The 17,548-nt window shown below is 51.7% G+C and overlaps 1 protein-coding gene across 2 annotated transcripts in view; it reads right to left on the minus strand.

The window, feature by feature from the left end:
* The window catches only part of SLC24A4 (solute carrier family 24 member 4), a 109,276-nt gene that overhangs the window by 12,995 nt on the left and 78,733 nt on the right, over window positions 1–17,548 (minus strand). For both annotated transcript variants that reach the window (XM_016205720.2, XM_087818519.1), the window contains 4 exons: window positions 16,241–16,294; window positions 14,492–14,634; window positions 10,767–10,936; window positions 7,835–8,039 (listed from right to left, as the gene is read on the minus strand). In XM_016205720.2, the coding sequence (XP_016061206.1) occupies window positions 7,835–8,039; window positions 10,767–10,936; window positions 14,492–14,634; window positions 16,241–16,294 (572 nt within the window). The remainder of the gene's footprint in view (window positions 1–7,834; window positions 8,040–10,766; window positions 10,937–14,491; window positions 14,635–16,240; window positions 16,295–17,548) is intronic.

The following is a 17,548-nucleotide window of genomic DNA, read 5'->3' on the forward strand; positions in this document are numbered from 1 at the left end:
CTCTTACTCCTTCCAGTCGACACTGTGGAAGATTTAGCCAGGGAAACTAGGCACAGAAAAGAAGAAGTCATTCAGATGGGAAGGGAAGACGTAAAAGCATTCCAAGTCGCAGGTCGTATGATCTTGTATAGAGAAAATTCCAAGTAACACACAAAAAAATTATTAGAACGAAAAAAAAGTTCAGCAAGTTGCAAGATACAAGATCAATATACAAAATTCAGGTGTACTTCTATACGATAACAATGAACTATCCAAAACTGAAATTAAGGAAATAATATACCATAGCATCAAAAAGAAAAAAAGGTGTTTATGAATAAATGTAATGAGAGAAGTGCACAGCTTATATGCTGAAAACTACCAAAAGTCATTGAAAGAAATTCAAGACGATCTAAATAAATGGAAAGACGTCCTATATGTGGATCGAAAGACTTAATGTTAAGATGGAAATATTCTCTAAACTGGTCTAGAGATTCAGTATAATTCCTATTAAAATACCAGCTGACATTTTTGCAGAAAATGACAAGCTGATTCTAATATTCTTATGAAAATACAAGGGACTGGCAATAGCCAAACCAATCTTGAAAAAAAGAACAGAGTTGGGAGCTCTCTGGCTTAAACCTGCCTGAGGGGGTTTCTCCAACATTAAGAGTCTGAAAACTAATTCATGGTTTCAATGATAATAGAGTCTGGGGGCTAATGGGGTGATGGGACAATGTCTATACCAAGGTACATCTCCCCAAACGCCACCAAGAGCTCCTCCTTCAAGTGCAATGCCAGAGACATCCGAAAAATGCTCATATCATGGACTCTGATAAATGTACAAACATAAGCAAGAGAAAAAAGGGCTGTTATTGTTTCTTTTACTAAGCTCTCAGATTTCTCTTTTGAAGTAGAAAATGACAATTTAATTATGTGAAAAAATCTTTAAAATGAACTGTAACAGAACAGATGGCTAATCATAGTGAAGGAAAAATTAAGAACAGATGCAGTTGCTGATGAAAAACTTCAAACAAATTAACTTGGACAGTCAGCTAACGAGACGGTCCAATTAAGGGAGTGGTTAACTTGAGGCATGTGGGGCGTGTGTGTCACTGGATGGTGTAAAGTAGATACTCACGGACGGTGGAAATAGGAGCGTTTTCATGATCTAGAGAGTATAGCTCCAGACCAGTGGTTCTCAAACTTGAATATAAATCGGAATCCCCTGGAGAGCTTGTTAGAGCCCCAGAGCTAATGATTTTGCAGATGAAACGGGGGGTCTGAGAATCTGCATCCCAGGTGCTGGTGATGCTAATGTCCTGGGACCACATTTTGAGAACCATCACTCTAGATTTAACTCCATTTAAAAACAAGATAGAATCAACGCATCATTAAATTCACCTGCTTAAATGTACAAGTGGATTTTTTATAACATATTAGAAAGTTGTATAATTATCACCACTATGCAATTCCAGATTTTCATCACCCTCCCAAAAGCCCCGTACCCATCAGGCTATCATTGCCCATTCCCTCTCCTCACTCAAACTCTACCAACCACTGACCTACCCGTGTCTCTAAGACTAGCCTATTTTGGACACTCCATTGCGTCTGGCTTCTTTCAAGTAGCCTATGTCTTCAAAGTGTACCCACGCTGTCCCATGTATCGGTACTTCATTCCTTTTTAGGGGTGGATAAGACTCCACTTTATGGATATTCCCTACCTCGCTTATCCATCGATCACGTCACGGATATTTGGGTTGTTTCTACTTTTGGATGCTATGAACGTTCATGCGCACATTTCGGCGTGGGAGTGTTTGCATTTCTCTTGGATATACAGCTGGGGTGGAACTGCGGTGTCACACAGTCACCGCTTAAGTCCGAGGAACTGCCAGCGTGTTTCCCCGCGGCCGCCTGTTCCGCACGGCCACCAGCGGCGTGGCCCTTCGCAGCCACACCCTCACCAGCACGTTCCTGCTGCCTCTTAACTCTCGTCGTTCTACTGAGTGTGAAGTGGTGTCTCACTGCGGCTCTGACTTGCACTTGCTTGGTGACTGCTAATGCTCAGCACCTTTTCATGGCCTTACTATCCATTTGGATCTTTTCTTTGGAGAACTATTTATTCAAAATCTTTTGCTCATTTAAAAAACTGGCCTGTCCTTTTATTGTTGAGTGTTCAGCATTCTGTATAGATGCTGGGCACTCGATCCTTCTTAGAAATAAAATTTGCAAATGTTTTCTCCCATTCTATGAGTTTTCTTTTCACTTTCTTCATAGTGTCCTATAAATCACAAACGTTTTAAATTCTGATGAAATGCAATTTATGTTTCTCTTCGGACATTTATGCTTTGACTGTTACATTTAAGAAACCATGGTCTGATCCAAAGTCATAAATATTTACACCTTTGCTCTTCGTATCAGTTTGGGAGAGTATTCTCCCTGTTTCACAGGTAAGGGAAGTGAGGTTTGGTCAACCTCAGTGAAACACCTCAGAAAGTGAGAGGCAGTGCGGGGCTTGAACGCAGGCCTTTAGAGCCTAAATGCTGTGTCCTCTGCACTGTACTGCTTGCCTGTCCTCTGAGTTCCATGATTTCAAGGCCCATAGGAGTCCGCTTGCTCCCCACCAGCTGGCAGAGGTGCTGACTGCGAGATCAGAGCCTCATACTTTCAGCTCATGGCTGTGATGTAAACAGAAAAATCCTCTTGAGAAGGGAAACCATTAAAGTTTTCTTATTCCCTGGCGTGAATGAACTTTAGAATCAATATTTTTTAATACATTTTTGTTTTATCCTTAAATTTAGACTTACCAGTAAATTGATTGCCTTCTGAGAGGTTAACAGCTAGATTGCCAGGTTGAAATCCCAGCTCTGGCATATGCTACCTGTGTGAACCTGGGAAAGTCTCTCTGTAGCTCAGTTTTCTCATCTGTAAAATGGGGATAACAGTTCCTACCTCCCAGGGCTATTGTGAGACTGAAAGTGAGCCAGCATGTGATTTGTTTGGAACAATGACTGATGCAGAGAAAGCATTAAATTTTAGCGATTGTCATCAACATTAACAACCACATTAACTTCCACTTATTGAGTACCTACTATTGTCAAGCACTGGGGGGGTGGTTTTACAAAGACCCCAACAGGCTCACAGAGGTAAGCTGACGTGCCCAAGGTCAACAGCTAGGAAGTGGCAGACCCAGGAGTCCAACAGTAAGCTTCTTGGTGATGCCATCTGACTCCCAGAGGGTGAGTTTTAATCTTGAAAGCAAGAGGGGGCCAAGGAGGGACCCCATGGGAAGCAGATGGGGTTAGGACTATAATTAAACTGAGCAGCTGTGCTGGGGTTGGGGAGGAAAGGGAAGATGGGAGAGAAAAGGTTAGGCCTCAGCAGGGTCAGGGGTGGGCCCTGCTGAGGCCTGACATGAGGACGTGGGCAGTCAGGACTGGGCGCACTGCAGCGTGGAAGAGGAGCCTGGAAGCCCAGCGTGGAGACCTGCGGAGCTCCTGGGGGCTGTGGGAGGCCTTTCCCAAGGAGGTGGCCTTGGCTTGGTTCACCATGGCACAGTCAGGTGACATGGTGCAGGGGCGGGGGGATGGGGTGGCGCAGACCAGCCCTGCAGACCAGAATCTCCTAGTCAACAGAGAAGCCAGGTCCAGAGTTCCCTCTCCCGGGCCTGGCGGGCCAACTCCCTCATTCTAAAGAGGACCCAACTGATGGCCAGCTGTGCACCCGCCTCGGGGATCTGAAGGCTTCAGGCAAAGAGAGACGTCCTGTGCTCTGTCACTCCTGACAGTGTGGCAGCAGGGGGACCCCTGACCTCTCTGAGCCTCCATGTCCTCATCTGTGAGATGGCAGTAACTGCCTGCCTCACCCGCCTCACGGAACCAGGGGAAGACTAAAGAAAAGCAAAAATACGGAGCTCACTGCCTGCCTCTGAAGGCCTCACCTTGAACTTGGAGGTTCCGGGGAGAGCGAAATAGAGGCAAGTCCCAGAAACACCAGGAGTCAAGAGCGCTCGCTGGTCCCCCCCACTGGCGGGCCCTAGCTGGCAAGGGCAGGGCGGCCGCTGGGTTCCTGGTGTTTGCAAACCACACAGACCCAGCAGCTGGCCGTGTCCCTCCCCCTCTTCCTTCCTGCCACCCCCGAATCCCGGAGCAGACATTCCAACCCAGAGCGGACATTCCGACTCAGCAGAGGGCCCTCTTGCCAAAGTCAGCACTGCGACCAGGCGGAGGACGGCACTTTGGAGACAGGTAGACCGGGGCACCAGTACCAGCCCTGCCCGTGGCACCTGCTCACCTGTGTGTGGCTTCCTGAGCCCTCCTTTCCTCATCTCTGAAGTGGGGACCATGCCAGCCATCTAGCTGGGCTGTGCGCAGACTCTAAGTACTGAACGTAAGTGCTTAGCGCAGTGCTGGGGCCGGGCAGGTGCCTGGTGAAGGATGCGTCTGCCAAGCTGAGGGCTGGGGCACTGACCTCCTCTGCCCCGCTCTGAGGCTGAAAGCCACGTCCCTCGCCAGGTCTGGTCTAAGTCAAGTCACCTGTTGAGGCTGGTTTTATTGCTTTTCCCCAAGCTGCACAACAACACGGGAGTGGGCATGCTGAGCTGGCCTTTAGCAGCCCGATTCCAACCTCCTGCCAGTGTCTGCAGAGGCCTCTCTCCGAGTCCCTTGCAGCTAGAGTTCAGGACTCCTAACAGGCTCCCTGATTTGAAGAGAACTGAGACAGGGTCAGGTCACCTTCCTGCTGCTTCCGATGCACTGCAGGGCATCCATGCCCAGGCACCAGGTGAGTGGGCATCAGAGACAATCCCGGAGGCCTGGCCAGCATGACCAGTCGTTCATGTTGCTATGGGAGTCAAGACACAGCTGTAGCAGCTGTCCCGGCTCACAGCTCTGGTGCTGAGCTCTCGAACTCAACAGTTCTGATGTATTCTGGCTCCCCACCCCCTGGTTCTGGAGTGGTGGCAGTGCCAACCAGATCAGTGCATGGACTCTGGAGTCACTGGGGGTGCCTAGATTGAAGTGCCCTTCCCACGACTGTGTAAGGCACCATAAAGTGCTGCGTGTCTGGGGCACTGGGTATGGAATTTCACGTGTAAAGGAGCCCGGAGCACCTGCAGTTTCTCCCCTGCTTCCCTCGATGGTCTGAGGGGCCAAGAGGAAAGACGGGTACATGGAGTTTTCTACAGTTCCGTTTGTGCAGTACCCTCTTTCTGGGTTTAGAGACACGGAACAGACCTCTCTCCTTCCAGCCAGGTGCTTTGGAGAACTGAGGAAGACGGGGGTGGGGTAAGAAGCAGTCCTGCAGCTCCGGAAATTTCAGATTCCCCGAGCTGAGTTTTATTATAATACAGGAAGAGAAGACTTAGGGCTGCTGCCCAAGGCCTGATGAGAGCATGTCAGATCCCAACGGCTCAAAATTCAATTCAATTCAACAGGGTTCGCTCGACCCAGATGCAGGTACTTGGCACCCTGTGTACAAGCTGGGACTGGGGCAAGCACTTCCTCATGTGCTCCAAAGGCAAGGAGCTAAAAGCATCCATTGGTTGGTGACAGTGTTGTGCCCTAAGCCCGTCTGGGGTCAGAATGTCAGTGTGCAAATCCCAGCTCTGCCCTTCCTCCTGTGTGGCCCTGGGCAACTAAACCTCTCTGTGCCTGAGTTTCTTCACCTGGGAAATGAGATTAATGATAATGGTACCCACCTCCTATGAGAACTCGAGGAGTTGATACCTGTAGAGCACCCTGCCTGGCCCACAGTAAGTTCTCAGTAAGTTTTACCTCCTGTTACTGCTCAAGAATCTCCGAGGGCATGAACTTTTGTAAAACACACATTCCCCCCAGGTTTTCCACAGAGGTGGGCTGAACTACACTGTAGGCCCAGGGTACTTACATATCTAAGGTCATTTGTGCCCTATGTGATCACTAAGGCCATTTGCCTCCTATGTGACTGCCCTGGGGCTTGTGGTCTGGGACTCTGCTCCTGACTGGCCCAGTCTGTGACAGCGTTCACAGCTCGGGAGGCTCAGGGTGGAAGAGAGGCTCCCCATATAACAGCCGTGTGACTCAGAAGTCTCATGGCCTCTCTGAGCCTCAGTTTCCCTCGTTAAAATGGGGGTAATGATAATGCCTCCCTCATAAGGCACTGTGAGGATTAAATGAAAGTGCACCTAAAAGCAGCAGTCACACAACTGACTGTCCCCACCCCTGCTTCTCAGGTCCAGGAGGGCAAAGGAGAGGGAAGTGACTCGTGGTTTCCAAGGGCAACACCTGGAAACATAGCTGCAGGGACACAAAGGGGACTTTCCACAGGGACAAACATGGGCAGAGGCTTGCAGCTCTGTTATGAGCCAAGCCCAGGGGAATGTCCTGGAGCCTCTGGCTTGAGGAAGGTGGACCGACTACAACAGGAAGTCCTGGCCGGCCAGGAAGGGCAGAGCTCCCTGCAGAAGGTCTCGGGGGTGCAGAGAACCTGGGAGCTATCTGGTCCCAGCCCTTGCAAGATAGAGGATTCTCAGCATCACACTCCAGGAGGTGACCCACTCAGGGTCCACTCAGGGAGCGAGATTTGATTTCCTACAGCTGCTTCTCTGAGAAAGGGCAGGGATCTCGGAGCAAGGGCAGGGAGTCCACCCCACCCAATCCCACCAAACTCAAGGTTTCAAGGAAATGGAGATGAGTGGTCCTCACATGTAGCTGCCTCGCTTTACAGAAAAATAGCTGCCGAGGGCATATCCCTTTGCTAGTTTCCTGTAGAACCCTGGACAGGGGGTAGCCTCAGGACCAGAATTCAGATGAAATGGCCAGTGGAGGGTGGTGGCTGAGGCCCATCAGGCTCCACGCCTGTAAAATGGGGACTCTGCCACCTACCTCCTGGGGCTGGAGAGCAGAACTCATGGACCGTAGCTCCTTGGTCCCACCCTGGGGGAAAGCTTGGCTGATTCATGGACCGTGGTTGTGGCCACATGTGGCCTCCCTGATATCTGGGCTCCAGACCCTGAGGAACTGATACCCCTTTTGTGACCATGGCTGAGTCCCTGTACTAGGCCACATGTGGACTCAGGAGAGGAACTGTGCTGGTGATGTGGTAACTGGGGCTGTGTGGGGTACCCAGGGCTGTGGTCCTCTTATAAACACAGGAGTTAAAAAATGGGAGGTGGGGCAGCCCCCCCACCCCCAGGATCCTGCTCTGCAGAGATCTCTCTTGGTGTATCCAAACAGGTAATCTCATATAGGTTCCCGAGATCTAGAGACAGTCACCCCCTTTCTCTCAGTGTCCCAGACCCAGGGACCAAGCTCCCAGCTTACTACAATGTGACCTTTAGCCACCAGATAAGCTGGCTGAGCATGACCTCTGCTCCCCAGTGTCCCAGCAGGTGTGCTGATGTGCCAGGGTGTTAGATGAGGAATGAGACTCATCAGGTCCCCTCAACCTTCTCATCAGCAGAGGGGTGTCCTGGGGGTCTGAATCCCTGTGCTGGGCCCCTCTGTAACTTGACTGAGGAGACAAATTTCAATCTCTGGGTCTGCCTTTCAAGTGAGAGAAGGCTGAGAGGTGCTGACCAGGAGCAGCATTCCTAACATGGTCAGGTCCCAGGACACACAGAGAAGGTTTGAAAATGCTGACTCCCAGGCCCTGCTCCAGGCTGTTGGTTTGGGAACCAGGTCCTGAATTTCGGGAAGAGGCCCTGGGTAGCTGTGATCAACATGCCCTGGAGTTTCTAATCCAGAAACTCTGAGGAAGCCCTGTGATCCTACACAGAACCCCTGTTTTCAAGATGAAGCGTGGTGGCAGAGTTGGGGCAGGAGCGTCCTGGTGGAGTCTCGGAGAGTGCGCCTGAGGGCCTCACACCCTCGGAACTCACCGGGCATGGAGAAGGGGGACAGGATGGCAGTCTCCACCGGCTCTGGCTCTGGGGGTGGCGGTGGGGGCAGGGGCTGCCGCTCTTGCTCCTGCCGAGGGTCTTCGGGGTTTTCCATGGGAACATTCCCGTTTTTGATGTTCTCTTGCCTCCCGTTTTGAAGTGGTTTTCTGCTCACACCATTCGCTGAGTTGATGAGTCTCTGCCTCTGCGTGGATTGGGGCAAGACAAACAACAAGACATGCGTCAGTGTTACACTGTTCCTTAACATGCACTCAGCCCTCAAAAGTTTCTAGAACATGCCCTGGAGATCGGTGTGCCTATGAATGACAAGGACCTTGGAATCCACCAAAGCTCGCTCATTTCCTCTTGGACCAGGACTAGCAAGCCTTTGGGGAATGGCCAGGGGCCTGGCCGCCTCTTCTGCATGCCAACCTGACAACGGCGCCCATGACACTGGATGACAGTGATTACACCGACTCCCCCAACGGATGCTCATAAGCCACCTGAAGACAGTTACAGGAGAGACTTTGCATGGTTTTTTTAAATTAAAAAAATATTTTAAGTATACCACGTAAAAGTGCTCTTACATTAAGTGTACAGCTCAGTGATGCTTTACATCAAGATGTAGAACATTTCCAGACCCTCCTAAAACTCCCTTAGGCACTTCCTTAGTCTATGTGCCCCCTCTCCAGAGGTAACGAAGGTAACCACTATGACTTTTATAAACATCAATGAGTATTTCTTGAACTTGAACTTCATATAAATGAATGAAGTACAGAGCATATGTATGCTTTGAAGTCTGGCTTCTTTCACTAAACCTGATATGTGTGAGAATGATCCAAGTGGTTGCAGACTACTCGGAAGTCTGTTGTTTTTCATGGCTGTATAGTAGTCCCTTCTATGAATAACCTACAAGGTTTCCTTTGCCTGCTGATGGGCACATGGGTTGTTTCTCCTTTTTGGTTATTAAGAATTCTGCTATGAACATTTGTGTGTGTCTTTTTGTAGACAGAGGCACTCATTTCTCTTTATTTAGGAATTGCTAGGTCATAAGATAGGTGCACGTTGCGCCATTTCATACTTGTACCAGCAAGGAATTAGAATTGCAGTTGCTTCCCATCCTTGTCAACGCTTGATATTTCAGTCCTTTTATTTTAGCCATTCTGGTGGGTATGTGGTGGCATCTGATCATGGTTTTAATTTGTATTTCCCTGACAACTAACGATGTTGAGTATCTTACTGGGTTACTGGCCATGCGGATGGCCTCTGCTGTCCAAGTCTTTGGTTGTGTCCAATGAGTGTGCGCTGATCCAACCCCTCCCCTCCCCTCCCCTCCCCTCCCCTCCCCTCCCCTCCCCTCCCCTCCCCTCCCCTCCCCTCCCCTCCCTTCCCTCAGCTCATCCTAGCTACTGACAAAGGCTGGCCCTTTCCACCCAAGTAGCAGCTGGTCTTCCTCACCAAGTCTGTGGGTTTCTACTAAACCAGGGAAAGGCAGAGGCCACATTTCCAGAAATCAACAGGCTTCCACTTTCCCAAGAATCTATTTGCCTTTGCACAGCTCACCTTTATCTGGTTCTCATAAAAAAATATTTACGGATCAGCTTTAGGCCTGTGAGTAACGATCGTCACACAAGGGACACATATATCCCTCCTAAGAACTTCAGCAGGAAACCAAGTGTCAGTAAATGTGTCCAAGGTTTAGCCTCTAGGTATCCCCTTTCAGCTGTGTGTCAGGAAGGTTTCAGAGATGGAAGCATCCTGCCCAACACCCCGAGATAGAGAAACTGAGGTCCAAGAAGATTGAGTTAAAGGCTAATGTGAAATGAAAACTCAGAATTGCCTCTCCAGTCCCAAAATGGTGGAAAACAAAGTTTTTCCCAGCAACTTAAAACATCCGGAGGCATGACAACCAGCATTCTACCAGCTCATCAAAACCCCATTATTTCATTTCCCTGGTTGCATGTGCCATGAAAATATACTATAAATCCAAATGTCCAAATCTTTAAGAGTTGTTCAAACCCTGCTCCCACCCCAACACCAGTGGTACAATCATCATGCTCATAAAAAGTGCCCAGGATTCAATAATATTTAATTGATTTAAATTTTACTGACGTGGACCAAACAAAATGATTCAGGATGATTCAAAGCTTGCAATGTTTCCCTTTCTTAATACACCTTCCACAGAGGGCACATTATGCATGAAACTAAAGTAAAAATGTTCAAAATACAGAAACTTTAAGCACCGTCCGATCTTACTTTTGCATATAATCGATGCACTACCTACCTATTATGAGCTATTTAAGTTTCAAGTTCCCTGGTCACTACCTGGGTCTGAGGATAAAGACTTAAAACTCTAATATTCGTCAAAGGTTGGAAAAGTTGGTAAGCAACAAGCCTGTGAGTTTTGCTATATATACTGTTTGTACGTTAAATAATATCAAAGTTAAAACATTTTTCAAATGAGAAAGAGACAAGGCACAAAATCCAAGCAAGACCACAGGGTACAGAGTGGAAAGAGGTCCCCAGAGGTAACTGCAGTCCACAGTGCCTCAGTTTCCCTCTAGAGCTTTCTATCCATAGAGGACAGGTGTGCACTCATCTTTTTTTGCCCTAGAGAACATCTTCAAGAAACAGTCCACACTGTCCTTCCGACTGGCCTTTCCCCAATTAGCTTTACTCTAGTACCCGACAAATACTTAGCGAAACATCTCGGCGTGGTTCGACTGCCGCCTACCTTACAGTTGCCCAGATCGGATCGTTTGCTGTTTGAGGTGACGCCCAGGCGTCCTTCCTAATGCAGGTGCGGTGCTAGACCCAGCCTGGCAGACGCTCTGGTGGCCTGGCCCTAGGAAGCGTCCTAGCAGCCAGGGCCTCCTCCAAGTACCAGCACCCACCCGAGGCTGCCGTTCCCGCAGCCTTTAAGCAAGCTTACCTCGTTAATGATGATCCTGCTGGCCATCCGCAGTCGGGTCCTGGGCCCAAACTTATTGGTGATCATTATGCGCAAGCCCGCCTCCGGGAAGCTGAACTTGGGGGGGCTGGAGCTCATGACCTCGTCCACCATCACCACTGGGTTTTTGCTGTACTGTGGCTCCTCTTTCACTGTATTGAGCACAAGGCCATGATTAATACTGAGGTCCCCCTGGGGACAACACCTAAGTGCTGGGCAGCTGACTGTCTCTCTGTTGTGACAGCTGGCAGCCACCTGGGAGCCTCACTTCAGCTCCTCCCACTAGTCAAGTGGCCACTGGCTCTGAGCTACCTGCAACCTTGAGGACTTCAGGGACAGCCCCGTGGTCCCTGATGATAGGCCCACTCCCGGGCAGCCCCTCCACATCTAGCTCCCCTGCCGAACGATGGCCCCTCTCTTCTGGGGCCCAGTCTTGACCAACTGCAAGGGTCTGTCAGTTCCTCATCTGAGCCTCACTGGGGCTGTGGAGGGACCTTGCTTTCTCCTGATTACAGAGGCTCCAAAGGCCCCTGGAATGGAATATTCTGGAAAGCATCCGAGAGTACTGGCTCTAAACTTCTCATAGCCACCTGCTCTGTCTTTGAGGGACCATCTCCACTAGCGCAGAGCATGCTTCTAACTTTGCTGCCCTTGAGGTGGGCAGTGAGGGCAAAGATGGAGCACAGGCCCCGGACCAGGCAACTGAGACCAGGAGGGGAGCCTGCCTGCTGAGGTCCCCTGGGAGCTGCTGGCCGAGCCCAGTGTTTCTGTTAAACCTATCACCCTCCAGCAGGGAGGCTGGGCTGGTGTCTCCGACCCTATGCCTCCCCTCATGAGGCTGAAGAACGAATTTCCCCAGGTCTTAGACCTCTCCCCATCACCTTCCTGAACACACTCAGGGCTGGAGTCCTAGGGGACTTGACATCTAACTCCAGAGCCCTGGAGGGCCCTAGCGACAGGACCACTCAGGAACACAGCACACAGAAGCAGGTGGCTTCCCCTCCGAGCAGGTGTCAAAGCAGATATGCCCGCCCCTCTGCAAGGGTCACCAGACCTTGGTGCCTGTCCTTCCCAGGTAATGGGGTAACCAGCAGTGTCCTTCCCAGGTAGTAGGGTAACCAGGAGTAGTCAGGGCAAACCCATGCGAGAGTTAATGGCACAGACAGGAACAAATGCACAGCAGACACACCCCCTCACCCGACAGGCAGCGAGGCTCAGCAGACAGGAGGCGTGTGGGTTAGGAACAGAGCCGGAGGACCATGCATTTGTGGGAGGCAGACACTGACCTCCGACGAGGCGTGCGCTGGGCTTGTGGATTATTTTTCAGGGCATGTGTTATCGCTTGGATGAAAGCGGGTTACTTACAATTTAGAAGAGGAGAAGAGTTAAGGAGACAAAGGCCGACAGAGGCTGCCAGAGATGATTAGCGTGCGGTGGATGCCGAGTCTGGGCAGCATTCTTGATGGTGGCCAAGGTGCCGGGGTTATTTGAAAGGGGTGTTAGTAAAGGGGCCACTGCTATGGGCACTTCAATGCTTGGAGCCTTTGGCCTTTGGGATGATGGTTCCTCTCCTGGCTGAACTGCATGGCTCCATCCCACTAGGAGGAGCAGGAGCCCCTGTGCCCACCACCCCTCCGTGCTGCAGGAAAGCCCGTATCCCTCCCTACTCTGGACCCTCCATCTATGGCAGAGGGAGGCGGAAACCAGCAGAACCTCTGCAGGCTCATCCAGACCACAGGAGCAGCCTGTCCAGGCACTGCCTGCGGCAACAGCTGGGCCCAGAATGAGGGAGCCTACGGAGTGTCAGCCTTCAAGGCAAGATACGTGACACCTGGTGCCTGGGTACCTTGTCTTGGTGCCGCCCGCCAAGTGGCAGCACAGGTGGTGCTTCCAAGCCACGACTAACAATTACAGAGTGGTTCCTGGCAGTTCAGCCCGAAGCCAGGCATTGCCTCCTCCTTCCCTGCTCCAAGCAAAAGCAGAGCCCAGGGCCAGGGCAGCCCAGGAGGGTCCCACAGTGAGCCCAGCTAGCAGTCAAGGTGGCCCTGGCTGCACAAGGCCACCTGAGACCAGTGAGGACAGGCTGGACTCCCAGCAGGGGTGGGAAACAGGGCCCCTCCCGCCTCAGTCCCAGGGCCTTTCCTTGCTGTGCTGTGCTCTGCTTCCTTAAGCAGCACTGAAATGTGAAAAATCTGTACAAGTTTTAGAAAACTCAGGGCCCTTGGAATGGGCCTTCTCCCTCAGCCACATGGGCAGTAGGTAGCTCTCAGGGCGGGAACCCAAGGAAGAGGGCATTTTCCGCTGGCCTGAGCTGACTCACCGCTTGGAATGTCTCTCCTTTGCCATAAAGGTCCAGAGGCCCCAGGAACACTATGTACAGGAAAGGACTCAGCCTGGCCTGAGGGACTGTGTGAGGACCTCACAGCCGCTGACTATGGAGCTAAAATCCAGAACAGCAGCCCCATCGTCCCCTCCCCTTCTGAGGAGGTTGTCCTGGAAACGCCTCTCCCCTGGGGCACTGAAGAACCAGGACTGGGCAGGCACCAGGCTCTGCAGACTGCTTTTCTTTGTCTCTCACAGGTGGATCTCCAGCACCTAGGCTGTGGCCTTGGCCACACCTGTGCCCCCAGCCCAGCAGCCTTGCTCCTTCCATCTGGAAAGAGTCATCCCTTGAGACCTGAGACAGGACACGACACACTTGTCTAAAGTGCACACGGGAGGCAGCTCCCAGCCTGATCTCCCCCAGGGGGAAGCTCGGGGAGGGGTCACAGAGTATAGATTTTGGCCCCACGTGCCAGACACAGGCAAACAGGCTGCTCTGAGAACACCTGGTCCACCACTGACAAAGGAATTAGAGTCGCCTGAAAGAGGGCTGACTTGCCCAGGGCCATGGGGAACAAGGGGAATAGCCCTCAGGTGGCCAGGCCCCGCCTCTCAGCTCTACCAGCACCGGTGGGACTCGGGTGTGGCTTGAGCCCCGCTTTTACGCATCCTCAGTACAGGACCCCTGAACGCTGGCCTTGGGTGCGGAAGACAGTGAATCTCGCCACCTGGCAGCCGCCCCGCAGAGAGATCACCTGGTAACCGGCTGGGTTAAGACAGGCTTTTAAAGTGGCAAGTGGTCAGGCATAGTCAATTAGGAGTATTTGACAAGAGATGACAAGGGCTGGCTCCAGAGGCCCAGAACCGCCAAATAAAGGGACCAAAGAGAAGCCGAGGAGACTGGGCTGCAGCCCCGGGGGCAGGGCTCCCGGGCAGGTCTGGGAATTCTGCTCAGCTCTGTGCCCGCCTTTCCTGGCCTTGCTGTTCCTCTAGGCAGTGAGCGGAGGTCTCTCCAGAACAGGGCCTGGCATCTGAGAAACCACAGGGGGACCCAGGCCTTCTCTGTCACCCCAAGTCCTCGCTTTCCTGTCACTGGCCCTCGGCATGGGATAGAGGTGTGATTCGCTGCATCTCAGGAAAGCCAAGCGGGCCCTGAATCTTCCTTAAGCGGCCCAGGGAACTCCCCAGGGATGCAAGTGCTGACATCTTCTCCACCTAAGCAAACGCCAACCTGAGCAACATCTCCAACACTGACTCCCTCCTCATCTAGGGTCCTGTGGCCGAAGGGAAGAGAGTGACAATTTAGAGGGAGATTGTGCGCGGGAAAGAGAAGGGGACAGCGGTTTAGCGACATGGTTCGGCCACTCCTGTCTGCTCAGCCTTACCTGGCCCCAGCAATGGCATGGAAGGGTCATCAGAGCTACTACCACAGTAATCATTACCATCCTCCAGCTCGCTGCTGACCGTGTTGCCATTCGCAACGGTCTTTTGTTTGATCGTGAAAAAGGCCTGTATCTTCACGTTGTACCTGGAAGTTAAGGCAGGAGGTCAGGGCTGTGGGACACCTGGCAGGGTGGAGTGCTAGGGCCTCCCCCCCCCCCTGCCCCGCACACACAATCAGGTGGCCCTGGGAGTGTCCCACAGTGAGGGACCTGGGGAGCCAAAGCTTTTCAACCGAGTCGACAGAATTCCTAACAGGAACGGGAGAGCCATGTGCAGTCTGACGGCCCTGCGCCTACTGACATGTTCGTGGGATTCCTGGGGGCACAAAAGGCCTTCAGCCCTAGACAGGGACTGACCCCTACTTACTGCAGGTCCCAAGCCTGCCCTGATAAAGTTCAGCTCAGCCTCGGGAACAGGCTTGAAGGAAGGGTGACTGGGCCTGTCCTCTCTCCCATGGCTGAATCTTTGGGTCTTTTCTGTGTCACTGACAGCCAGCGTCGCCCCACAGAGAAGAGACTCTCTCCATCCCAGACCCCAGCTGCCCACCTCGCTGAAGGGCACTCAGAGAGGACATATCTGAGGGACAATTCTCCTGCAGGCTGACAGTTTATCACCCATTTTGATAAAACATCATGATTCATAGCCTCATGAAACCCAGTACTGGTTTTCTTTCTAATCACCTGCAGAGGTACAAACAAGAAGGTAAAGCCTGGGTATGGCTCACCTCATGGATAGTGTTTCAGTTTCCTTTTCTGTTTTTTTTTATGTGGAAAAACATATACAACATAAAATTCGCTATTTTAATTATTTTCCATTTTGAGGCACACAATTCAGTGGCATTAATTACGTTTACAGTGGGAAACCATCACCACTATCTATGTCCAAAGCTTTTTCAGCATCCCAAACAGAACTCTGCAACCACTGGTCAGTTAACGATTAATCACTCCCTCCTCCAAGCTCCCGGTAATCTCCCATTTGCTTTCCGTCGCTATGAATTTGACTCTCCTAGATACCTCATGCAAATAGACTCAGATAGTATTTGTCCTTTTGTGACTGGCTTATTTCACTGAGCATACTGTTTGCAAGGTTCATCCATGTTGTAGCATGTGACAGAATTCCCTTCCTTTTTAATGGCTGAGTAATATTCCTCCTGGGCAGTTTTGAGATGATTCTGACCTGGGCAGCTTCCAGGGGGCCACAAGGGTTCACAGCCCTGGACCCTATGTCTGCATCTTCAATACTATGAGTGGTACCCCTGCAGTTGCACAAGGCAGTGGCCCTGAGAGGTGACATTTTACGAAGCTTGGAGCAGAAGTGAGGCCGCCTGGCTCTTTCAGAAAGGGTGGTATTATCAGATTCGTAGAGAAAGCAAAAAGGAGTGGTCACCCTGGGGCATGGAGAGGCGTGAGGTGGGTGGGAGGGAGGCCCCTGCTTGCTGCTTGTTTTGGGAGTGGCCTCGTTCTCCACCCAGCAGCCCTAACTCTCATGGCCCGGTGTGGACAGTCCCCCCAAACAGTGTCTGAATATCTCTCCCCCCCTCCAGCCGTCCCAGTGGGGTGTCCCCCAGAGAACTGGGGCTGGTGAGAGTGACTGAAAGGTCGGACGGAGGTTTGCTCGCTGCTCTAACCGGAGGCTAGAGCGAGATCTGAATCAAGGCGACAGGCAGCCAGAAGAAGGGAAAGGGCACTTACTTCATGATGAGAATGTAAAACACGTACAGGATGATGAGGACCAGGCCTTCCCACCTCGGAGAGAGAAAGCGGCTGTGGTTAGAGCGAGGAAGGGCCACGCTGAAGGCCGGGCTGACCCGTGCAGAGGGTAAAGCAGGGGGGCCTTTCCCGGCCCCGGCGTCTGGCCCAGGACCCAGGGCCTAGGCATGCCGGTGAGCGTCCCAGCCCGGCTGCCCCTCAAACTAAAGCTGTCTTAGTGACAGAGAGAAGGCTGAGAGTGGGGTCTTCTCAACCACAGGGGGTCTGCAGGGCTCAGGCGGAGTCCCTCAGCTACCTAGCAAAAGGGGAGGCCAGGGCCACCACATCCCAGGATTCAGGCAGCAGTGGCCTGGAGTCACCTAGACTTGGCATTAGGAGGCCCTATGATCACCTGAGATTCTGGTCAAGGAGCAGAGAAGCTGGGGTGCAGGGGGAAAGGGGCCCTAAGAGCTGCCTGAAAGAGGGGCATACACAGTCTCGCATGCACAGTGCCCAACTCCACGCGTGGTGGGATTTTTATAGTTCTGACCACCAGCCTCCGAGGAGCCACACAGCTTTGGTTGGTTTGTTCATCTGACGAATGTGTACTAAAGGCCTACTATGTGCCCGGCATGGGCTACAGTTGTTTTGGGAGCTCTTCCTTGGCTGACAAGAGACCAAGGACCAGCAGAGCCCCAAAGGGAGTTGTAGGTGACCTGACCCTCACTCCCAACTGCATCCATAGCTGAGGCAAAGGAGACCCGGGAGTGGGGAGGCTGCCTGGCTCATAGGGCGGGTTAGGGCCAGGCTGGGGCCAGAGTCAGTTTCTCTGGGCCCACAGCACGCAGCCGCTCACATCGGGCCTCGTGAGTACATCCCCACAATTAATCACATGCAGGATGCAGATTCTGATTCACTGTCCTGCAGGAGACATTTTAATGGCTTATATGAATGTGAGACACAGTCACACGCTATAGAATAAAAACATTGACCTTTTATTTCAAGTGGCTCTGCATGCATCTTAATTAAGGAATCATTTCCGACCTCAGTGTCACAAAGATGAGTCCCTGTGTTTTAGTCGATGCTATTTCAGTTTTGCTTTGTACGGTGAGATTTTTCGCTCACCTGGAATTTATTCTTGTATAAGGTGCGAGGGGTAGACCTAATGTTATCTTGCTCTGTATGGATTCTTAGTGGTCCCAGCAGAATCTAAGACCCCCCCTCCCTAACTTACTGCCTTGTTGCGACACCTGCCATCTCCCCCAGCCCAGAAATGGGCCCATTACTGGGTCCTCGGTTCCATGTTCCATA

Source organism: Miniopterus natalensis, chromosome 1, assembly GCF_054644295.1.
Source record: "Miniopterus natalensis isolate mMinNat1 chromosome 1, mMinNat1.hap1, whole genome shotgun sequence".
NCBI classification, from domain to species: Eukaryota; Metazoa; Chordata; class Mammalia; order Chiroptera; family Miniopteridae; genus Miniopterus; species Miniopterus natalensis.